Consider the following 24,336-nt stretch of genomic DNA (forward strand, 5'->3'; position numbering starts at 1 on the left):
TTCTTAAAGCACAGTGGTACCTTGGTAGTCAAACTTAACCTGTTCCGGGAGTCCGTTCAAATCCCGGAACCGTTCGAAAATGAAGGTGCAGCTTCCGATCGGCTGCAGGAGCTTCCTGCACTCAATCAGAAGCCATGGAAGCCATGGCGGACATCTGGCTTCCAAAAAATGTTCACAAACCGGAACACTTACTTCCGGGTTTGTCCGGGAGCCAAGCCGTTTGAGAACCAAGGTCCCACTGTATTCTGTTTTGACAGTTGATGATGAGCACAACAGTAATGCTAGCTATGTAGTTGTCTGTAGAATATAGCTCCTTGAAGTTCAATCTCTCTTTATTTTGCATAAATCCTAAAATGATGAAAATGAATACAGAATGACTCCAGCAGCCACACACCCTTTAAGCTTAGTTTTCAACGTGCATGGTTTCATCATAGCCTGATTCCCACTTGATTCCGCTGGTGGAATGCTCTCCCCAATGTGACTTGCCGGGCTCCTTCGTTGCATATCTTTAGGCATCTGGCAATAGTAGAGGAGTTCAGGACCATGCAGAACTTGTCTGAGGCTCAGGGTGGCAGTCTTGTTAGAATAAGGGATGCGGGTGGCATTGTGGTCTTAACAACTGAGCCTCTTGGGCTTGCTGATTCTAAGGTCGGCGGTTCGAATCCGCTTGATGGTGGTGTCCCAGCTTCTGCCAACCTAGCAGTTTGAAAGCACACCAGTGCAAGTAGATAAGTGCATACCGCTGCAGCGGAAAGGTAAACAGCATTTCCGTGCGCTCTGGCTTCCGTCACAGTGTTCCGTTGCACCAGAAGCAGTCTAGTCATGCTGGCAACGTGACCCAGAAAGCTGTCTGTGGACAAACACCAGCTCCCTCACCCTCAAAGCGAGATGAGCGCCACACGCCATAGCTACCTTTGACTGGCTTAACCGCCCAGGGGTCCTTTGCCTTTTTTTTTTTTTCATTGTTAAAATAAAGTTATAAACTCAAACAAAACTCAAGCAGTTGGTCCCTGGCAAGGTCGCCCTGGCCAGCTTAGATCTCTGAAGTCTGAGGCAAGTATATCTGGCTGTCCACTATCACAATCCACTCAGAAAACAACATTTAGGTTTATTGGGGGTTTATTTAAACAATGAGATGACCACATAGAGAGGTCGCACTGTGGGAGTGGCCCAAATGGCTACAATAAATGTGATAATGTGTACCCCTGTAAATCCTTGAGTGTGCTTCTAATAGAAAAGTTATGGTAGCCTGTCACTGCTGATTTTGCAAGTTGCCGCCCCGCCCCAACTGGGGTAGAAATACAGCTAATATGTAAATCACAAAGATACAGCACAAACCTAGAACATAAGCTGCTACATGATGCAAATGGCGACACGTAACACAGGTTCCCAAGACGCACACTAACAAAATGTATTCATGCAAAGGCCTGGAAACGATGCCTAGGGAGCTGGGCATGTTTAGCCTGGAGAAGAGGAGGTTAAGGGGTGAGATGATAGCCATGTTCAAATATATAAAAGGATGTCACATAGAGGAGGGAGAAAGGTTGTTTTCTGCTGCTCCAGAGAAGCGGACACGGAGCAATGGATCCAAGCTACAAGAAAGAAGATTCCACCTAAACATTAGGAAGAACTTCCTGATAGTAAGAGCTGTTTGACAGTGGAATTTGCTGCCAAGGAGTGTGGTGGAGTCTCCTACTTTGGAGGTCTTTAAGCAGAGGCTTGACAACCATATGTCAGGAGTGCTCTGATGGTGTTTCCTGCTTGGCAGGGGGTTGGACTCGATGGCCCTTGTGGTCTCTTCCAACTCTATGATTCTATGATTCTAAGGTCATAGCAGAACATGGTGGGAATCAGAGCTTGGTCAGCAGAAACAGCCAATGCTTATGCATATGATTGGTCTAACAATTTAAATGAGGTAACGGTGTATATGATTGGTGGAAATTGAAATGCTTTGTTTGAAACTCTATAAATACCACTGGGCGCGGTTGCAACTTTTGCAGAGCCATCCTATTGTAACCTATTGCTTTGCAATAAACAATGTTGGAATTCATCCTCTTCAATCTCTTGTGTCTTTTTGGCTCGATACAAGAATTAAGGCCTTTTTGCTTGCAACAACACAACCCACCCAAAAGACAATTTATACATTCATCAGCCTCTTGAAAAGGTGTATCAGATACCAAACAGACCCTCCAAGTGTCCCTATTTTCCAGTAACAGTCACGGATTTACAGAAGCCACTGCGGTTTCTGATTTGATCCAAGAATGTTCCACTTTTCCTTAGGACATCCCTGTGTTGGAGGATCTGGAGTTATGCAACCCCTGAGCCAAGGAGATAAGAAACTATACAACCTTTAGAAAACATCTGTATAGAGAAGTTTTTTATGTTTAATGTTTAATTATGTTTTTATATGTGTTGGAAGTTGCACATAGGAGCTGGGGAAACCCAGTGTGATGGGTGGTTGGGGTATGTATGTATGTATGTATGTATGTATGTATGTATGTATAAATAGCATCATCATTGTCGTTATTATTTAATAGGGCATCTCTATTTAAATCAGAGAAATGTTGGAGGGTTTATGTGTGGGGGTTGCATGTATTCTGTAGCAATCAGGTTCTCAAACAATATCGTTATCAGTCAGGGCACAAGGATGTGCAGAAGACAGGCTCTCTTTAGCACAGGGGATATTTTATGCTTCAAACCTTTCAGGCAAGAAATTGTCTCCCCTTCCCCTTGATTCTCATGTTTAGCTGGTTGGTCTCACAGACAACACTTGTGCAATTCCCTGAAGCTATTCCAAGAATAGGAATGATGACATGGAGGAGAACAATTGCATTGTGATCCCTGTAGGACTTGAGACGCAGGTGCAGAAGTAGAAGAAACCTTGTTTACAGGACTTCACTGTCTGGCCTTGAGGTGGGTCACTGTGGGGGTGAAAGGTGAGCTTTGCCTTTAGCTGATGAAGCACCTTCATAAGAAGAAGAAGAGTTTGGATTTGATATCCCGCCTTTCACTCCCCTTCAGGAGTCTCAAAGCGGCTAACATTCTCCTTTCCCTTCCTCCCCCACAACAAACACTCTGTGAGGTGAGTGGGGCTGAGAGACTTCACAGAAGTGTGACTGGCCCAAGGTCACCCAGCAGCTGCATGTGGAGGAGCGGAGACACGAACCCGGTTTCCCAGATTACGTGACTACCGCTCTTAACCACTACACCACACTGGCTCTGATTTAAATAGAGATGCCCTATTAAATAAGAGTCATGAACAAGATCTTCACTTAGGATTTATTCAAATATAATCCCCTGACATGGAGTAGCTGCTTCTAAACATTAATAAATTCGTTTTGTTTTGTTTGACAGCAGGGGTTGGTAATCTTTTTCAGACTGTGGGCTGCATTCCCTTCTGGGCAAACTTCGGGGGCCCACATGCCAGTGGCGGGCAGTTCCAGAGGTAAAATCTGACAGAATAATGGGAATGCAGCCTAGTTTCTACGCACACTCCTCCATCCTCCACTTAGGCTAGGACGGCCATACGTCCGGATGTATGGCGACCCATGGCCAAAAAAAGCTCTGGATTTTGAAATATGGCAACCCTAACTCTTAGGCAAGTATGTGGCCATGTTAGAGTTCCAGGACACATTTCAGCCGGGCAAAGGCACACAAGTAGGATACAAAGCAGGGTAAGTAAACAGTATGTGAGCTACCATGCCCTTCCAGCAGAGACACCATCTTGTGCCCAATATTGAGGGTGCCCATCACACGTCACACGTGTGACATCATGCACCTGGTGCACATTGCGTGTGTCTGATGTCATGCATCGCATTGTCAGGAGGAGACCAAGCATGGCTTCAGTGACCAGCAGCTCCTCCTCTCTCATGCTCAGGAGACCCCATGTAACCTCCCAACTGGTTGTGGCAATAAACTATTATATGAGGTGTACAGTCAACACACAACTTTTGCAGGGGTTGCATTTGGGTGATAGTGTGTGAAGTTTAAATCACATATACTCCGGACAGCCCCTTGGGATGCCCCCACCTGGCCATCCTTACCTTCTGGAACCAGCATGCCAAACAGGTCTTAACCCCCCCCCCCTATCCTCCCCCCCCCCAAGCTTTTAAAGCTCTCTGCCTTCCTTCCCTTTAACCTGGGCTATTTTAGACAGGGCACAAGCAAAGGGTGGAAAAGAGAAACGTCATGGAAAATGGAGTAGGAAGTTCATAATGTAAAAGAAAAACTTATTATGTATTGGAACATGATTTCGGATTTTTTGGGGGGGTTAAAAAGGTGAAAGTGTGAGTGAACTAAAGGCTTAATTTAATCTACGTTTGTCATTGGTATGAGCTTTTGTGTGCATGCACACTTCTTCAGATTCTAGGGGTCTGCAACCTTTGAGACAAAAAGAGCCACTTGGACCGAAGAAGAAAAAACTGGGAGCTGCAAAACCATTGCGACATTTAAAACAGTGGGGAGTGTCGGGGCACACAATGCGCCTCCTCCCCTCGCTAGTATCCACCCCGGAGCCGCGGCAAAGGTGTAAAAGAGCCACATGCGGCTCCGGAGCCACGGGTTGCTGACCCCTGGCCCATACCAATAACAAACTTAGTGTTTAAACTGTTTTTAACAGTTATAAGGGCATTTTGTGGGGTGTGTCTGGGAGCAGAGGGAGGCCCAATTTCAGGGGTTCTGGGTAGGGGGAGGTATGGTGTGGGAGGAGGGTAAAGGGCACACAGCACAGGTAGTTAGTGGCTGTACTGTGTGCCATGCCCGCCTTGCCCCCCATCCTGGGGAATTGTGGTTGTCATATCATCCAGCCCTTGGGTCTGCAACTGCTACTGCTGAATGCCAGGTCCACCCAGAATAAAATCTCCCTCATCCATGATCTGATTATGGATAATAATAATAATAATAATTTATTATTTATACCCCGCCCATCTGGCTGGGTTTCCCCAGCCACTCTGGACAGCTTCCAACTGAATATTAAAAACAGTACAGCTTCAAACATTAAAAACTTCCCTAAAGAGGGCTGCCTTCAGATGCCTTTTGAAAGTAAAATAGTTGTTTATTGCTTTGACATCTGCTGGGAGGGCGTTCCACAGGGCAGGCGCCACTACCGAGAAGGCCCTCTGCCTGGTTCCCTGTAACCTCACTTCTCGTAGTGAGGGAACTGCCAGAAGGCCCTCGGCGCTGGATCTCAGTGTCCGGGCTGAACGATGGGGGTGGAGACGCTCCTTCAGGTATACTGGACCGAGGCCATTTAGGGCTTTAAAGTGAAGCCTTATTTACCTAGGGATCCATTAGCCACGCTCATCCCCTGGACCTCGGAGGGAACAAAAGTACCAGGAAATCTTCTTTGGAGAAAAAGAGTTTATTGAGATCTGAGCACAGAGTCAAGGTCTGTACTCAGAGACAGCCAACTGGATAGTTCCTAAAAATATTCTGGCTGTAAAGCAAGTCACTTCAACAGACTTTCTTATACCCGCCGGACTTCCCCAATCGACTAGCAAATATTGCTTGCTAAACACAAAATATTGCTTGCTAAATCATTCCTGTCTTTCTGCTAAGCCAAGCACTCCCTCCCACCTCCTTGTACACGTGTCTTCTTTTGCTAGTTAAGCATTTCCTTTGTATCTCTTCCTATTCTTGCATTACTAAGCAGAAGTAAAAGCAGGAAACATCTTGCTAGTGGTTTTCTTCTTGCATTACTAAGCAGAAGTAAAACAGGAAACATCTTGCTAGTGGTTTTTCTAGTTAACAGCAGTTTCTGGCTAGGCAGGAAGCGACCTTCTGACCTGTAGCTAGCATCAGCAGTTTCAAGTAGCTGGTTTAGGCTTTTGCAAGCTACTGCAATTTTTGGGCTGTTTTAACCATCCTAGCAGAGTGCAGGAATTTATTATGTGTAGATAATATTTAAGAGCAACAGAATAAAATATTAAGAGAAACCTTTCCCATCTCCCTTTACTCCGTCCTCTTCTTTTGAACAATCTATTACTTAGATTCGTTCTGGGGTAGGGGTCTATATTCTCTCATTACAGCAATCACGCGAGGCCCCATCATGCGAGACATCATCTTTCCCATCATATGTTGCAGGCATTGCATTGAGCAGGGTATACAGAAGCAAAGAAGCAATAGAAGCATTATTGGGCCTATTCTTCCCACAAATACGATACCGTTCATGCCAACAGAAATACGAGAGCATCCATATGACAAGGGCGGTACATATCACTCCTACCCACCAAACCCAATATCTTCATGGTTCCTCCCACCAATATTCAGGGGGTGTGCTCATTGTTGAAGAGCCCACTGATATTTGTGCCCGACTACCTGTTGAGCCTCAAGGATGAGAGCCCACCGGTGAGCTGATGCTCCCACTATGTGGGTCAATTTTTCTATTAACCCTGTTGGGTGGATTGAACTCTCGTGCTGCCTCCCCAGTGACCAGAGCATGTGGAAGCTGAAATCCTGGGGTGGCAATTCTTACTGGCACTTGTTTAGTAATTTCAATGCACACCTGGCTAAGGCTCCCACTCCTGCAATACTTGCATTAAGATAGGTTCCGTCCCATCTATGACCTGGGTTAAGAGTAGGACCTGTTCTATCAAATGAGGTTGGTACAGTGCTCTACCTTCCGGATAACAGTTGATTACCCTCCCACAACAGCAAGAGCGGTACAGAACTAGATAGATTTCGATCGTCTCTGCAGCTTCCCGTAAGAGCACTGTCCACGCGTGCTGGTCAGTGGTGTGGGAGAGGAGCCACAACGGGGCAGTGGGGTGTCTCAATACGGTAATCTCATCAAACCCCAGTTTCCAATAGCCAAGGAGCACGCCATCTCTTACCACCGGCAAGACGAACCAGTCGTAGCAGAGGTCAGCAGGCCAATAAGGGCGGTATGGTTCGGTAGGGTCAGGGCAATAAGACATAGAGCAAGTCAATAAAGAAAATAAGAGAGAAAAGAGAAAGTCTTTGTAACTGTCCTTGTGATGATTAGTCGCAGGATCGCGTTGCCCGTGGCCTAACGCTTTTCCTGGTAGCGTCAGACACAAGGTGATGATCAACTTCAAAGGGTCAGCAGGATTTCTCTTGCAAGTCCAGACACCCTTCTTCAGATGCGTGTGATGTACCCAGGGGATCACCTCGACTACTTTCACTGCAGTTGGGGATGAGGGGGTCGCCAGACACTGTCACTCAGAGGAACTGGTGAACCGGCTCAGCGAGACCGCCGTGGGACTGCAGGTGTACGCTCGAGGGAATACCTGGAAAGGAAACAAACACACACAACAAACACAGGGACTGCACTTGTTCTTGGGTGATGTGATCTCCCATCTGCCCCAAACTGGCGGGGATGTCTCGGACGAAAGGGGTTGGCCTGCCATATAGAAGTTCAAAGGGTGATAGTTCTCAGTCTCTTGGTTGGCGCACAGGGCACATTTTGGGATATAGCAGCAGTTAGTTATAGCAGCAGTTAGTTGAGGTAGAATATTCTCCCAAGATGTGCTTTAGCAGCTGGGCCTCCCAAATGGGTGGACTCGTGGTAATTCTTTACAATTGTGCTGGCCAGATGTTGGGGCACAAAAACACGGCTGTCTGGTCCTTCCTGGAGCGTTGCTCCTTCTTGGCTGGTCCACTGCTGTTCATCAAGGGTGTAACGTGGTTCCACATCGTCTGGAGTGAGTTCTGGTACCAATATCAAAAGTCCTGGTGGTGCCTCTAAATTGGCTGGAGAACAAATGTCTACGTTGGGGCGCTGCCTGTGGGCGCCCCTCCCATCCAATTATTCAGCCGTGCGTAGAGATATCAGCCTCTGGAGTGATATCAGCAAGGCAGTCGTCACTGGAGGGGATCTTCAGGATGCTGAGACACAGTCCAATCTGAAGCAGCTTTCCCCACTTGAATGTGGTGGACCCAAGGGGTGGTGCCAGCGATCTTTCACAGCTGTGGGTGTGGAGAGCAGATGGGCCCTTCCAGCACGGTTGCAGTGGTGCCTGGGACCAGTCTTATCCACACCTCGTCACCTGGCTCAAACTGGTCACGCAAGGAGTTCGGGCCTGGGTTGAGAGAGAGAATCTCGAGAGAGAGACTGTACATAATTGTTCAATTCCATATCTTGAGCAGGGATAGGTGAAAGCATGCACACATAAGGAACCGGTCTCCCAAACATCACTTCAAAAGGGTGACAAGTGAATACGTTTCAATGGGAGGCTACAGACTCTAAGCAAAGCCAAGGGCAACATGAACACCCAATTAGACCCTGTTTCTTGGGTCAATGGTTTTTCAAAGTCCTGTTCTTCCTTTCCTATTTTCCAGAACTTTGGGGCCTATATGCAGTACCCACCATCTTCCTTCTTCACTGGCATCAGTGGGGTGTTTCACTGTGATTGGCATTGTTTCAAGATTCCATGTTGAAGCAATCGCTTCAAATGCACCCACACCCCTTCAGCTGCCTGTCGTGGGATGGGTATTGGTTTTTATCTTCCACCCATAGTCCAGGGTCAACATCATGAAGCAGGCTAACAGGGAGGATTCCCTCCTCTTCTTTTACCATCATCAATGGTCTCTCAGGGGCACTTCTAAAGAAAACTCTCCTGCTGGTCCAGTTGTCATCATTACTTCCCCCACTGGTTGGAAGGAAATCTGGGCTTGCAATTTTGTTAACAAGTCTCGGCCCAATAAGGAATGGGACACTCTGGTATATACAAAAATTTGTGCTGGACTACTTGGCCACCTAAAAACGGGGCCTTTTGTGATTTACCTGTGGCTCCAATTATATTAACCACTTGGTTTGTGGGTTTTGTTACAGGCACAGGTAAGACTGAGTGGGCAGCTCCCTTGTTCACCTTCTCCTACCTGTAATAAGGTAGCTAGGTTAAGGGCTGTGGCAACCTGAAACTTCAGGCGTGAATGTAATAACAGCATCTGGCACTTCCTCTTGGAGTTACACAGCTGGTGTCCTGTCCAAACGTGAATTTATCTGCCTTTTTGAGTAGGGTGGCCACTGCCACAATCACTCTCATACGGGGGGGGGGGGCAACCTCTGTTCTGTTGGGGTTAGCTTCTCTGACAAGTATGCGACAGGTTGCTGCCAATTTTCCAGTTTCTGGCATGAGACTCTCTTGGCTACCCCCCTGGTCTTCATCTGTGAACAGGGTAAAAAGCTTCTCGGGGTTTGGATGCCAAGCACTGGGGCTTGTTGTAATGTCACTTTGAGATCCTGAAAAGCCTGCTGCTGTTCCCTGCCCCATATAAAAGGATCCTTCTCTATTCCCCTAGTTGACTCATGCAGGGGCCAAGCAATGCTTCTGTAGTTAGTAGTGAGTCCAGGGGATATTGTTCATCATCATAAGTGGGATTATAGGTTTTAAAAAAATCCCTTCAAACAATTTTACAATCTTTGCTGGATTCTCCTCAAAAGAGGGGTTCTGATTTCTTCAATTACAAACATCTGCACTTGAAAAGGGTATATGCTGGACCATGCCTCCGCTTGTCCAGCTGGGACAGGGGCTGGTGGATCATAAAACCCTCTGAAGGGGCATTTCTCCAGCTGCCTGATTCTTCCTGGTTTTCTCATACTGTCTGTGAGACATAACTCTCTTCGCCGCCTGTCCCCACTTACGTTGCCATCTCTTCCTCTTTTCAGGGGTGCAGTATTCTGCTGTCTCAACTAACAAGGGGCTTACATCCAACTTTTTCCTCAAATGGCTTTACAAACTCCTTTTAGTCTCTTTTTCTGTCTTTCTGTCCACATTTTCTTTCCTTGATTCATATCATCTAGTGTTTTCCTAAACTCTTCGTTATCTTCCTCATCTTCCTCTTCTTCCGTCTCACTATCTTCCTTCGCAGGTCCTCCTCCCCCTACACCAGCACCTCCCTGTGCTTTTTGATTTTGGCCTGGGGGGGGGTTGGAGGGGGCTGTTGGTGGAGTGTAAGGTGGTGGCTTAATCACTCCCCTCTCCTCATCTTCTGGGTCTTCTAACACCAGAGGCTTCACTGTACAAATCCTGTCCTGTGTGTTGCTGTCACAGCAAGACTTTAGCCATGGTAGATTCTTTTTTACATTGGTCTTCCATGTAGAGATATAGGGGATCTGGTCTGGGTGGACATTTAATATATTTTGCCACAGGGGGTTGATTAATTGCAAATCAAAGCTACGCAGTTCCCTGGGTTGGCAAGTCCACCTCACATAAAGTTTTGAGTCTCCGTTTTTCAATTTGAATCCCCAAATCATCACTCTTCGTGGCTGTTTTCCAGTTATTTAAAAAGCATTCCAGAGGAATACATTGGCTTGCTCCAAATCCTATTTTTTCAGATACTCTCCTCCTAACTGGGTTTCAAAATTCTTTCACACTCCACATGCTACAGTTTGTCAGAAAATGCACAATCCTACAATCGCTCGGCCAAGGGGACACTAAGCCTTAGCCCTCATTCAACAATTCATCCACTAGAGTATCTGACACACAACATGCCAACAAAACACTCAATTCCCTCTGCCCCACTCCCTTTCCCAAACCTTTACCAATTCCTTTCCTGGTGGCATTCTTACTGCCGGGCACCCTACTGCCAACTACCAGGTGAGGCTGATCAGGCCTCTGGCCCTTTCCCTCGGGCCCCTAGCCCTTTCCCTCGGGCCCCTAGCCCTTTCCTTCGGGCTTACCTTTTCCGCTGCGGACCTGTCCCCTCGGCGCCGTTCTGTCCTCTTGTTCTCCCTCAACCAGATGTCTCTGCTCCAGGACGGTGTGGCAATCTCCCCCTACAAACTGGCAGGGTGTGCACTGGAAATGCGAACGCCGATCGGAGCTGTTCACCTTGGTTGAGCCTGGCCCTCCGGTCCGTATTTGGGAAGGGGGCTGATCCCGGACGAGCCCCCAGAGAGATGAAGCCTTATTTACCTAGGGATCCATTAGCCACGCTCATCCCCTGGACCTCGGAGGGAACAAAAGTACCAGGAAATCTTCTTTGGAGAAAAAGAGTTTATTGAGATCTGAGCACAGAGTCAAGGTCTGTACTCAGAGACAGCCAACTGGATAGTTCCTAAAAATATTCTGGCTGTAAAGCAAGTCACTTCAACAGACTTTCTTATACCCGCCGGACTTCCCCAATCGACTAGCAAATATTGCTTGCTAAACACAAAATATTGCTTGCTAAATCATTCCTGTCTTTCTGCTAAGCCAAGCACTCCCTCCCACCTCCTTGTACACGTGTCTTCTTTTGCTAGTTAAGCATTTCCTTTGTATCTCTTCCTATTCTTGCATTACTAAGCAGAAGTAAAAGCAGGAAACATCTTGCTAGTGGTTTTCTTCTTGCATTACTAAGCAGAAGTAAAACAGGAAACATCTTGCTAGTGGTTTTTCTAGTTAACAGCAGTTTCTGGCTAGGCAGGAAGCGACCTTCTGACCTGTAGCTAGCATCAGCAGTTTCAAGTAGCTGGTTTAGGCTTTTGCAAGCTACTGCAATTTTTGGGCTGTTTTAACCATCCTAGCAGAGTGCAGGAATTTATTATGTGTAGATAATATTTAAGAGCAACAGAATAAAATATTAAGAGAAACCTTTCCCATCTCCCTTTAAAAGGTCAGCACCAACACTTTGAATTGTGCTCGGAAACGTACTGGGAGCCAATGCAGATCTCTCAGAACCGGTGTTATGTGGTCCCGGCGGCCACTCCCAGTCACCAGTCTAGCTGCCGCATTCTGGATTAATTGCAGTTTCCGGGTCACCTTCAAAGGTAGCCCCATGTAGAGCGCGTTGCAGTAGTCCAAGCGGGAGATAACTAGAGCATGCACCACTCTGGCAAGACAGTCCGTGGGCAGGTAGGGTCTTAGCCTGCGTATCAGGTGGAGCTGGTAGACAGCTGCCCTGGACACAGAATTAACCTGTGCCTCCATGGACAGCTGTGAGTCCAAAAGGACTCCCAGGCTGCGCACCTGGTCCTTCAGGGGCACAGTTATCCCATTCAGGACCAGGGAATCCCCCACACCCGCCCGCCCCCTGTCCCCCAAAAACAGTACTTCTGTCTTGTCAGGATTCAACCTCAATCTGTTAGCCGCCATCCATCCTCCAACAGCCTCCAGGCACTCACACAGGACCTTCACCGCCTTCACTGGTTGTGATTTAAAGGAGAGGTAGAGCTGGGTGTCATCTGCATACTGATGAACACCCAGCCCAAACCCCCTGATGATCTCTCCCAGCGGCTTCATATAGATATTAAAAAGCATGGGGGAGAGGACGGAACCCTGAGGCACCCCACAAGTGAGAGCCCAGGGGTCTGAACACATCACTTTCTGGACACGGCCCCAGAGAAAGGAGCGGAACCACCGTATAACAGTGCCCCCAGCTCCCAGCTCCTCTAGACGGTCCAGAAGGATGTTATGGTCAATGGTGTCAAAGGCCGCTGAGAGATCCAGCAGAACTAGGAAACAGCTCTCACCTTTGTCCCTAGCTCGCCGGAGATCATCAACCAGCGCGACCAAGGCAGTTTCAGTCCCATGGTGAGGCCTGAATCCCGTTTGGAAGGGATCCAAATGGTCCGCATCCTCCAGGCATGCTTGGAGTTGTCTGGCAACCACCCGCTCAATCACCTTGCTCAAGAATGGTAAATTTGAGACTGGGCAATAGTTGGCCACATTGGCTGGGTCTAAAGATGTTTTTTTAAGAAGCGGTTTAATGACCGCCTCTTTCAGCGGGTCTGGGAAGGCTCCCTCACAGAGGGAAGCATTCACCACCCCGCAGAGCCCATCGCCCAGCCCTTCCCGGCTCGCTTTTATCAGCCAGGATGGGCAAGGATCAAGGAGACAGGTGGTCGGTTTCACTTGTCCAAGCAGCCTGTCCACATCCTCGGAGGTAACAGATTGGAATTGATCCCATGTAACAGGACTAGACAAAACTCTAGCACTCTCCCACCCTGGCCCTGCTCCCACGGTGGAGTCTACCTCCTTCTGAATCTGAGCGATTTTATCTGCAAAAAACTTTGCAAAAGCATTGCAGGAGATCTTGGGGTCCCTACCAGGCCCCGGTGGTGCAGGTGGTTCCGATAGATTGCAAACCACCTGAAAAAGTCTCCTGCTGCTGTTTTCTGCAGATGCAATGGAGGCGGTGAAGAAGGCCCTCTTCGCCGTCGCCATTGCCACTTGGTAGGCTCAACGTTGAGCTCTAACCCGTGTCCGGGATGAGGAAGCTGATCTGGTGTGTATCACTGAAACCTGGGTGGGTGAACAGGGTGGGGTTGGTCTCACCCAGCTGTGCCCACTCAGTGCAGCATCAGGCCAGAATCAAGGGAAAGCTCTCTGCCCTGTGCAAAAAGAGCTTTAAAACTCTCTGCTTTCAAGTCAATTGTATATATTTTTACTTTTTCGGTGTTTTCTTCCCCCTGTAAAAGATCAGGGCTGTGCAGTTTTGCAGTTAAGCGATTGTGATGGAGCAGGGTGAGCGTCGCACCTGTTTTGTGTCTCTGCAGTGTCTGTGAAGCTGAAATGATACATTTGCAACAGCCGCTTCTTGCTGGCTTCTCTTCTCGCCTCTTACCTTTGCAACAACAACCGTGTGGGGTGGGCTAAGCTGTGAGCAAAATCTGTGAAACTGCACATCCTTGTAGGGGTTGTCTATGTCCTGCCCCCCCCCCTTTATCTTCTCAGTAACCTTGTGAGGTGGGCATGGTTTCGAGATGGCTGTTCTGGCATTATGGTTTTGATATTGCAGAAAATAGCCTTAGAAGATCTGGGATGGGGTGCTTATTTCTCTTTACCAGGGATGAGAAAGAATTCTTTTGTGTTCTACTGTAACAGGACTATGAAATGTCCCTCCTTAATATCAAGAGGGGCACTCTAACCACTATGCCACAACTGTCTCACATGAACCTTGGAGGGGGGCGCCTTGTGGATTCCCATAGGCAGAAGGTCTCATCATAATGTAGCAGACAGAAATCAGGAGACTCGTCTGTTTGATTCAGACTGTGATCCAGTTGCTCATTGCTGATGGGCAACTTCAAAGCCCAGCAGACACAGGAGATTAGGAGAAGACAACACTAAGGAAGCTGTATCTCTCTCTAAGGGTTGCAGTTGAGCCTCACAAACTAGATTTCTCACAGAAATGGGCACTTTCTGCTCCCCCTCGCCCTCTTCAGCAACTGATGTTCAGAGACACCCCGTCAGTCCTATTATCCATCACATCTGTGCTTCGATTTGAAGAAACATTTCCATTATATATACTTATTTCCTTCCAATCCAGTTCAGCCCCCTCCCTCCCAAGGTCTTCCTTCCAAAACCTCGCCTTCTCTCAGCCACCCTTTCACTGGTTGTCCCATTTACTCTTTCCACCTCCTGCTGGCTCTCCAACTGGACCCTATTTTGGACAGAGGTGACCTGGCAACTGCACTCCAGGCTCTGGTAACTTCCAGGCTGGGTTACTGCAATGTCTTCTGTTTGGAGCTTCCCTTAAAGGTGACTCAGAAACTTCCATGGGTCCAGATTACGGGCTGGGGTTCCATCCACCTCTGATATAAATCCTAAACCCTTGTTAAACCACTTGGACCACAGAACAGCTTCTGGGTTAGTGGTGAATGTCACATCAGCAGATTCCTTGAGACCATGAGCCCTTCCTTCAGATACACTTGACTCCCCTCCTTCCTCTCTCAGGGATTGTTTATTGTGAATTTAGTCCTGTAACCATTAACATTATCTGCATTTATGTACTTTTTATTATTCTGCAGCCTCGTGACAGCAGGTGTATGATTTCTCCCATGTGAAATCTTGTATGAATTCCATCAAGTTTAGCAACAGTGGTGCTCTAATTAAACTACTTTCCTCATTACAAGCATCTAAATATTTTTCTCCTCTTGATTCACTTCTGCAAAATGAGTCGTTAAATCTGACCAAATCTTTTCCCACACTCCAAACATGTATATGGTTTATCCCATGTGAGTTTTTTTTTTATGAGAAGTAACGCTAGATCCATGTGCAAATCTCCTTCCACATTCCAAACATTTATATGGTTTCACCCTTGTGTGAAATCTTTTATGAGAGTCAAGGCTTGAGCTGTGAGTGAAGCTCTTTCCACATTCAAAACATGCATATGGTTTTTCACCTTTGTGAGTTTTTTGATGTGTTGTAAGGCTTGTACCCTGGCTGAAGCTCTTTCCACACTCAAAGCACTTATAGGGCTTCTCTCCTGTATGGATTCTGCGATGGCAAACAAGACATGTGCAATTACTAAAGCTCTTTCCACATGTCACACATTTACATGGTTTTCCCCCTGTATGGATTCGCTCATGCACAGTAAGGTGTGAACTATGACTGAAGCTCTTCCCACACTCAAATCTTTATAAAGAATGCAAACCAGAAGGACATGTGCCACTGATTCGGTACTGCCATCTCCACAAGGAAATAACCATTTTTTGTGTGGAATTTGTTGGAATTGTCCCTCAAGTACAACCGAAGGCAGTATATTCAATCTTGCCAAAGTAAATGTGTGTCCATATTTTATAATTGCTAAGTTATGGAGATAGGGTGCAGGAGAGTCAAAATGGGCATATCTCTGCTGCTGATGTTTTTCCTACCGCAACCTTGGGCAGTAGGAATGTTGTCCCAGTGTTGTCATTCCAGCGTGGTTCAGGGCGGACCTGAAGTCACAAGATTAAGTCCTCCTCAACTCAGCTTCCCCTCCATCCCACTTCCAGATAAACAACAGGCCTTTCCTTTCCGTTGGTTGGAAGAATCAACTTTCAAACATTCACCATTTTCTTCCTTTGCCTTAGAAGGGAAGGGTTTTTCTCTCCAAGCATTCGGGGACCACTGCTTTTCACGTGCCCTTGTGAAATTCCTCTCGCCTCCATGGTAGCATTTTACTGTTTAGCCAATGTCCTTCCTCTTAAAAATAGGTTGTATGTCAACACCTTCTTAAACCCACAATCTTTTTTTGGTGGTGGTGGGGTTAAGCTCTAGTTTCCCAACGACATCGGTCAAAACAACAAGGTTCTCCCCACCTTGACTCCTTTCAAACCACACACAGCTTTAAATCTTATTTTAAATGTCAAAGTACACTGTACATCGAACCATCCACACTTGTAATTCTACAAACTTTGTGTTTGGAGATGCATGCCAAATCATAAACTTAGGGACTTCCAGTAACATGCAGCTGGATAGTGCAAAGTTCTAGTGTCCACATCTCCTCCAGTGCACGCCATTACTTAATGCCAATTAAAATCCAATAATAAGGAGAACCTCCACTTTTGATGGCGGTCCAAGGGGCTTGCATCATGGCAAAGGAGATGACCCAAGTCCTTCATCTGCCCCCATGCTGATCTGCATGGGAGTGAGCTGTTGAGGCGACCGGGCGTCAGCCTGCTCCCTCGTACCCCAGGAGGTTTCCAGGAATGTTTAAACCCTTTTGTTCCCTACCCTTTCATTTGTGCCTCCCTCCAAGGTCGAGAGAGCTGCCGCCATAGTGCAAGACCAGAACCAGAAACTCAAGGTCAAAGAATACTACAAATGTAGTGTTGGAAGGGACCACAAGAATCATCTAGTCCTGGGGTAAAAGTAAAGGTAAAGGGACCCCTGACCATTAGGTCCAGTCGCGGATGACTCTGGGGTTGCAGCACTCATCTCGCTTTACTGGCCAAGGGAGCCGGCGTACAGCTTCCAGGTCATGTGGCCAGCATGACTAAGCCGCTTCTGGCAAACCAGAGCAGCGCATGGAAACGCCGTTTACCTTCCCGCCGGAGCGGTACCTTTTTATCTACTTGCACTTTGATGTGCTTTTGAACTGCTAGGTTGGCAGGAGCTGGGACCGAGCAACGGGAGGTCACCCCGTCGCAGGGATTCAAACCACCGACCACCCGATCGGAAAGCCCTAGGTTCTGTGGATTAGACCACAGCGCCACCCGTGTCCCAGTCCAGGGATAGTCAACCTTTTTATACTTACCGCCCACTAATGCCTCTTTCTTGATGGTAAAATTTCCTTACCGCCCACCAGGACTTGATGGGAGGATTCAGAACCCCCTACTGCCCAGTTAGAATCTTGAAATGCCCACTAGTGTGCGGTAGGAACCAGGTCCACAATCCCTGATCTAGACCAACCCCCTGCAATGGAGGAAAAACAACCCGACCACTGCTGAACAAGCTAAAAAAATGAAGGAGAGTTCACCACCTTCCAAGGTAGCTCATCTCACTTGCAGTCAGAAATTTCTTCCTAAAGCTTGGGATTAGAGGTATTTTTACTCCTTGCATAAAATACAGATGCAGGAAGAGTCGGAAAGCCAGGAAGTAATTGTAATCTCTGTATTTACATGGATTTAAGTGAAAGAAGATCTCCACACCACTGATTTCACCAGGCAGCTAGCCCAGTGAGCAGTTGACAGCCCCCCATGACAGCAGGTGTATGATTTCTCCCATGTGAATTCTTGTATGAATTCCATGAAGTTTCACAACAGCGGTGCTCCAATTATTATTATTATTTTTAAAAAAATTATTATATTTTCCATGCTTATTACATAACTGGAGAAAAATATTTTAAAAAGGCAATACCGATAAAGAGTACAAATTAAGAAAGGGGGGAGGAAAAGAAAACTTGCACTATCTATTATTAAGATAAAGAATATGACATAAATTTGAGATTGCAATTTCATGTTACAGTAAAAAAAATCTCATCATTAAACCCAACCTCCCATTTATTCCTTTGTTCTTTCTACATAACTTTACTGCCATACCAAAATACTATTTTTATATTATTTTTACACAGTTTAGTAATATTTATATAAGCAATTAATAAAGACTGCTGAGATCACTCAAAAGTAGCTATAGCTTTTAACATGGTATAGTTTTGTTTAAGATATATTCTGAAGGCCTCCCATTTTGATACAAATTCAGCTCTCGGTTTATTTTTTCCTGATAAGCTATCTAATTCAGCATATTGAGTCAATTTTTGAATCTACTCCTGTCTGGAAGGAATTAAGTTGCTTTTCCACCTTGATGGCTATAAGGACTCTCACTGCCACTGTTGCATAGAAAAAAATACCTTTAATTTTTTTTGGAATATCTGAGTCAGTGATCCCCAACAGATGTGCCTCTGGCTTTCTATTACAGTGGTACCTCAGGTTACAGACCCTTCAGGTTACAAACTGTGCTAACTCAGAAATAATACCTCGGGTTAAGAACTTTGCTTCAGGATGAGAACAGAAATCGCATGGTAGCAGCGGGAGGCCCCGTTAGCTTAAGTGGTACCTCAGGTTAAGAACGGTTTCAGGTTAAGAACGGCCCTCCAGAACAAATTAAGTTCTTAACCCAAGGTCCCACTGTAAAGGAAATTCTTACAGTGAGCCTGTTTGATCTCCACAACAGTAACTTTTGGCTCCTTTGTGCATTTTGCCTAATTTCCATGAAGTTAAATACCACCGGTGCTGCATTTTTAAAAAGTTTTCCCTTATGGCATAGCACGTGGTAAAGTTCCAATTATTCTTCCACAGATTTTCCCATTGGGACATTATTATAACATTCCCAAAGTCGTGAGACCGCTTTATCATGGCTGATGTAACTTCTTCCTCCTCGACTTCCCAGTGGAGGAGGAGGCGATAAGCTTTAGAGAGAGTTTTACTTTTTGAGTGTATTACGAGAAGTCAGCTTAGATCCCTGTGCATATCTCTTTCCACACTCCAAACATTTATATGGTTTCTCCCATGTGTGTTCTTTTATGAATAGTAAGTTTAGATCCATGTGCAAATCTCTTTCCACACTCCAAACATTTATATGGTTTCTCCCCTGTGTGAGTTCTTTGATGCGATGTAAGGCTGGTGCTGTGACTGAAGTTCTTTCCACACTCAAAACATGCATACGGTTTTTCACCTCTGTGAATTTTTTGGTGCGATGTAAGGCTTGAGCTGTGAGTGAAGCTCTTTCCACACTCAAAACATGCATATGGTTTTTCACCTCTGTGAATTTTTTGATGTATATGAAGGCTTGTACCCTGGCTGAAGCTCTTTCCACACTCAAAGCACTTATATGGCTTCTCTCCTGTATGGATTCTGCGATGGCAAACAAGGTATGTGCAGTTACTAAAGCTCTTTCCACATGTCACACATTTATATGGTTTTTCCCCTGTATGGATTCGCTCATGCACAGTAAGGTGTGAACTCTGAGTAAAGCTCTTCCCACACTCAAAGCATTTATACGGCTTCTCACCAGTGTGAGTTCTCTTATGAGAACTAAGGTGTGAACTCTGGCTGAAGCTCTTTCCACATTCCAAGCATTTATATGGTTTCTCCCCTGTGTGGGTTCTCTTATGTGAAGTAAGGTTACATTCATGGGCAAAGCTCCTTCCGCACTCCGTACATTTATAAGATTTCTCTCCTGTGTGAATTCTTTGGTGCGATATAAGACTTGAGCTGTGAGCGAAGCTCATTCCGCACTCCAAACATTTACATGGCTTCTCCCCTGTGTGGATTTTTTGATGCGATGCAAGGCTTGAGCTGTGACGGAAGGTCTTTCCACAGTCCAAACAGGTATACGGTTTCTCCCCTGTGTGAAGTTTTTGATGTTCTGTAAGGTTTCTCCTGCAACTGAAGCTCTTTCCACACTCAGAGCACCTATGTGGTTTCTCCCTGCTGTGGACTTCCTGATGTCTTTTAAGGTTTGAGTGGTGATTGAAACTCTTTCCACATTCTAGGCATTTGTACGATTCCTGTCCTGCGTGAATTCTTTCATGTGATTTTAGGCCAGAACTGTCACTGAAATTCTTTCCACACACCAAGCATTTACACGGTTTCTCCTCTGTGTGGATTCTGCAGTGTGAATTGAACCTAGATTTACTTTGGAATGTTTTGCCACATAAAGGTCTCTCATTTGTTCTCTTCCCCTTCTGATGTTTTTTCTGGACTCGGATTCGATGGCCGTTATCCGTCTGTGTAAGAAGACCATCATTCCTCCCAATCTCTTCTTGGTTTTTCTCTTGTGGTCTTGTTTCTTGTTGATCTTGAAAGGTCTTTCCTTTGACCTCATTCTTGGTTCTCTCTGATGAGACCCATGAACGATGACTGTTGCCTTGTTTATCTGCTAAAGTTAAGGGAAGATCATAATCAAAAATGTAATCCAAATCACAATCCTAGTGAGACTTTTTGTAACATCTGATGGTGATTTTATTATTTACACCCCACCCATCTGGCTGGGTTTCCCCAGCCATGCTGGGCAGCTTAAGTGCATATGTAAAACATGGTAAAACATTAAACATTAAAAACTGTCCAATACAGGCTGCCTTCAGATGTCTTCTAAAAGTTACGTAGTCAACAGGGAGGGCACCACCACTGAGGAAAAAAAGCTGATGGAAACATTCCTTCAGGTCTACAGGGCCGGGGCCATTTAGGGCTTTAAAAGTCAGCACCAACACTTTGAATTGTGCTCAGAAATGTATTGGGAGCCACAGAGGCAGCACTTCCGGTTTGGCTCACCATGGTGGAGGCTGAAAACAACATCGCAGCTCTTTTGCATAAGATGGAAGTAATCATCCTCCCAACCCCCTCAGGGTCGTGGGGGGGCAGCTTCACCCACAGATCGCCCAACACCAGCCCCCAATCCGGAAAGGAATGAGGGGGCTGTCGGAATCTGCGTTCGACCAAGCTGATAAAGCTAATCTTCCGGCCGGGTCCTTCGGAATCGCCCTCCGATGATAATGAACGACCTGAGCCTTTGATGAGACTCAGGCACATTCCCATTGAGCAGAGAATCAAAACAGCACGCGGAAGTGATGAGATTTATGACTGCATGCTATGTTTTATTTCTTACTACCCAGACAGCAAAATACATCCTCTCTCTATGAAAGCAGAGAGCAACTGAACAACAAAGGAACAAAGGAACAGGAAACCACTAACATCACATCCGTCTCCCGTGAGACTTCCGACAGCCTGTAAGGTCTCTGGAATGTAAACAGAGTCCTGTGACTCCAAGCAGCTGCACAGTGGCAAAACAGAAACTAACAGGGGCTGGGGGCGCTGGGTGGATGGCAATTTTTTGCCAACTCTCCACAGTCGTTGCCATGAGCAAACGAATTACTGTTTTTGCAGATGAGAAATTGGATTTAATTAATGGGCATACTCAGAGTGAGGAGGGATAAGTTACTCTGCTGATTGATTCAGTCACTGAGGAGCTAAAAGGAATTGAGTTGAAGAGGGATTATCATCATGACGGAGCTGGTATGTTGGACCAAAAACAGGGAGTAAGCCTTCTTTGTTTCTCTTGATATATTCTGTATTTGCTATTTTACCTGGCAAAATCCATCCCCCGGAAGGACTGACTCTGCCGATGGACTATGTAAGCAAGTGAGATTGGAGTGCACTATAATATTTGAGACTTATTTTGACTTAAATGTGTGGAGAAGACTTATGAAAAAGATGATATTATTTTTAATGGACTTTAACAAATGGATTGGGGAGTCAAGGCTTTCTGGCCAAAGTGTGGGCTTATCTATTTGGATGTATGCCCAGAATAGTTGGCAGAGAGCCAGAATTCCTCCATTTTAAGACATGTCATCATGGATATTTTGAATGAAGAAATGAAAGTAAAGACATGGAGAAGAAATCATCCACACAGGAACATATTTCTAGATACAGGTAGGTAGCCGTGTTGGTCTGCCGTAGTCAAAACAAAACAAAACAAAACAAAACAAATTCTTCTAGTAGCACCTTAGAGACCAACTAGGTTTGTTATTGGTATGAGCTTTTGTGTATCTGAAGAAGTGTGCATGCACACGAAATCTCATAACAATAACAAACTTAGTTGGTCTCTAAGGTGCTACTAGAAAAATTTGTTTTGTTTTGTTTTGTTTTGTTTTGACAGGAACATATTGTTTGACTTAAATCGCTTGCCGGATGAACTCAGAGGCTGCGCCTCCATGGACAGCTGTGAGTCCAAAATGTCTCCCAAGCTGTGCACCTGCTCCTTCAAGGGCACAGATACCCCATTCAGGACCAGGGAGTCACCACAACCACCTGCTCCCCAGCTCCCAATAGCAGTACTTCTGCCTTATCAGGATTCAACCTCATTGCGTTAGCCGCCATCAGCTGACCTGCACTGACAGAAAGTCTCAGGTGCCAAGGAACATGCAGCAGTGCACTTTCGGGATCCTGATACATATGCTTTGCAGTCACATCCTGGCCCCTGCACGCCCCACCCCTGAGGCCACATACGTAGGGTGGCAGGACACGGTTTGAGGAAAATGGCTTCGTGGGCTAGAGAGGGACGGCTGCCATGACCCACAAGTCTCTCACTGCTGACCTGGCAGCTTGGCTGCTGAAAACTGGGGGGGAATCTGTCTCCATACTGAGATGAAGCCCATTCAGTCCCTCAACTGGCAATTGCTGCAGCTACCACCAAGTGTCGGAAGATTCAGGACCCAACACAATATTATACTCTGAAAAAGAATTTTCTTCACACCACTATTCATGGGCGTAGCCAAGGAGGGGTGGGGGCAGCCCCCCAGATCAAGTAAAACATTAGAAATACTTATCTAACTGACCAATCATGCCAGTTCTGCCCCCCTAACAAAAGGCCTGCCCCCCCACCAAAAATCTTGCCCCCATGCCACCATTGAAAAACATTCCTTTCCTTTTCTACCTTTCATCTCTCACAGCCCAGAACTCTGACCCTGCAGCCTTCTTCGTTTTCTTGCCGGGGGGCTTCTTCACCCCCAACATCTCCCCAGGTCCCCATCTCCATTTCCTGGAACTCACCAGAACTCTCTGAGGGTCCTGGGTGGGAACATTCAAAGGTGGTGGGAGACAGCCTGACCAGGTCAACCGTCCATCTTCCTCCTTCCATCCTCGCTAGGGTTGCAGGATCAGCCTCTTCCATCCTTCCTGAGGAGCTCAGAAAGCAAAACAAGCTGCAGGGTGCTTGGGAGGGAGGGAGAAGCAAAGGGAGCCTCAATAGATCCTATTCAACTCAATGGAGCTTACTTTTGAGTAAATCTGCAAAGGACTACTGTGCATATTTTCCCTCTTCTGACACCCAGAAACCCATTGGTCCTCTTCCCTGCCCTTCCTCCAGTCAAGATCTTCTTGCCTTTTCTTCCCCTTCTGTATTTTCTGCTGACTTGGGGGATCCGTTTCTCCTCCTCCCCTCCCCCAAACCCCTGGAACTCAGCTAACCTCTCCAGCCTTAAAAAATGCTGTAGGTGGGGAGCCCTTTGAAACTATTTTGCAGAAGTTTAAACAAGTTGCAGGTTCCTGGAAGGGAGGCAGAAGCAAAGGGATTTTCCTTGTTTCCACTCCCCATCCCTCCATGCCCCCATCTCCGTTCCCTGCCACTCACCAGATCTCTCTGAGGGTCCTGGTGGGGAACGGCCAGAGGTTGTGGGAGACAGCCTGACCAGGTCAACCGTCCACCGTCCCCCTTCCATCCTCGCTAGGATTGCGGGATCAGCCTCTTTTATCCTTGCTGAGGAGCTCAGAAGGCATTTTCCTGGGACGGAAAAATAAGCAAAAGGAGCCTCTGAGGACCTGCAGGGATTCTTCCTGAAGAAGCCCAAAGGGGGCATCCCCTCTGCAACAGTCCCCAACAGAATCTTCTTTGCACCACCTCTCCTTTCTTTCCACCGTTTGTCTCTACCCTGGCCCTGCAGCCTCCCTCGTTTTCTTGCCAGAGGAACATCCTCACTCCCAACATCTCCCCATGTCCCCCCTCTCCATTCCCTGCCACTCACCAGATCTCTCTGAGGGTCCTGGAGGGGAATACTCAGAGGTGGTGGGAGACAGCCTGACCAGGTCAACTGTCCATCTTCCGCCTTCCATCCTTGCTAGGTTTGCAGGATCAGCTTCTTCTATCCTTCATGAGGAGCTCAGAAGCTGCAGGTTCCTGGGAGGGAGGAAGAAGCAAAGGCAGCCTCAGAGGCCCTGCAGCTATTTTCTTGGTGAATGATAAGCCTGCCTAGGTGTGGAGCTCCCATGATAAAAGAGGAGTGTCCCCCCTCCTGAACCCCACCATGCGACAAAAGTGGAGTCATGCCTGAAAGAGGATCTTCTTCCCACCAACATTCAAAACATTCCTTTTTTGGCTCCCTTCTCTCTCTCTGCCAGCCTGGAGCTGTGACCTGGCTGCCTCCCTCCATTCCACCTCCTCCCCCAGCCCCACTTTAGGGGAAGGGGCTGCAGCTCAAGAGCGGAGCATCTCTTCAGCAGGCAGAAAGCCCCCGATCCAAGACCCCCCCCCTTTGGTCTAATCCTGCCCTCTCTACTCGACCCCTTTCTTTCCAAAACATCCATGCCTCCCTCCTCCTCTCCCCAGAGCCATCCTGCCCCCTTTCCTTTTTTGGGGGGGGGTTCCTACCCCACCCTAAAACTCCCTCCCCCCCCCCGCCTCGCCTTCTTGCCTTGCTCTC

At 46.8% G+C, this 24,336-nt stretch overlaps 1 protein-coding gene and 1 long non-coding RNA gene across 2 annotated transcripts in view; one reads left to right on the forward strand and one right to left on the reverse strand.

The window, feature by feature from the left end:
- Positions 1 to 15,338: 15,338 nt before the first annotated feature.
- Positions 15,339 to 24,336, forward strand: part of LOC310702139 — a 103,935-nt gene continuing 94,937 nt past the window's right edge. The window contains exons 1-2 of the long non-coding RNA XR_014523285.1: positions 15,339 to 15,447; positions 15,551 to 16,042. This is a non-coding gene — a long non-coding RNA (uncharacterized lncRNA). The remainder of the gene's footprint in view (positions 15,448 to 15,550; positions 16,043 to 24,336) is intronic.
- The window catches only part of LOC310701149 (uncharacterized protein), a 116,024-nt gene continuing 109,978 nt past the window's right edge, over positions 18,291 to 24,336 (reverse strand). Inside the window, exons 11-13 of the mRNA XM_083491512.1 lie at positions 23,271 to 23,363; positions 22,691 to 22,783; positions 18,291 to 20,021 (exon numbers count right to left, since the gene is read on the reverse strand). Of these exons, the coding sequence (XP_083347638.1) occupies positions 18,634 to 20,021; positions 22,691 to 22,783; positions 23,271 to 23,363 (1,574 nt within the window). The 3' untranslated portion in view covers positions 18,291 to 18,633. The remainder of the gene's footprint in view (positions 20,022 to 22,690; positions 22,784 to 23,270; positions 23,364 to 24,336) is intronic.

The sequence above is a fragment of the Podarcis liolepis genome (genome assembly GCF_965112155.1).
Source record: "Podarcis liolepis genome assembly, chromosome: 2".
In the NCBI taxonomy this organism is placed as follows: domain Eukaryota; kingdom Metazoa; phylum Chordata; class Lepidosauria; order Squamata; family Lacertidae; genus Podarcis; species Podarcis liolepis.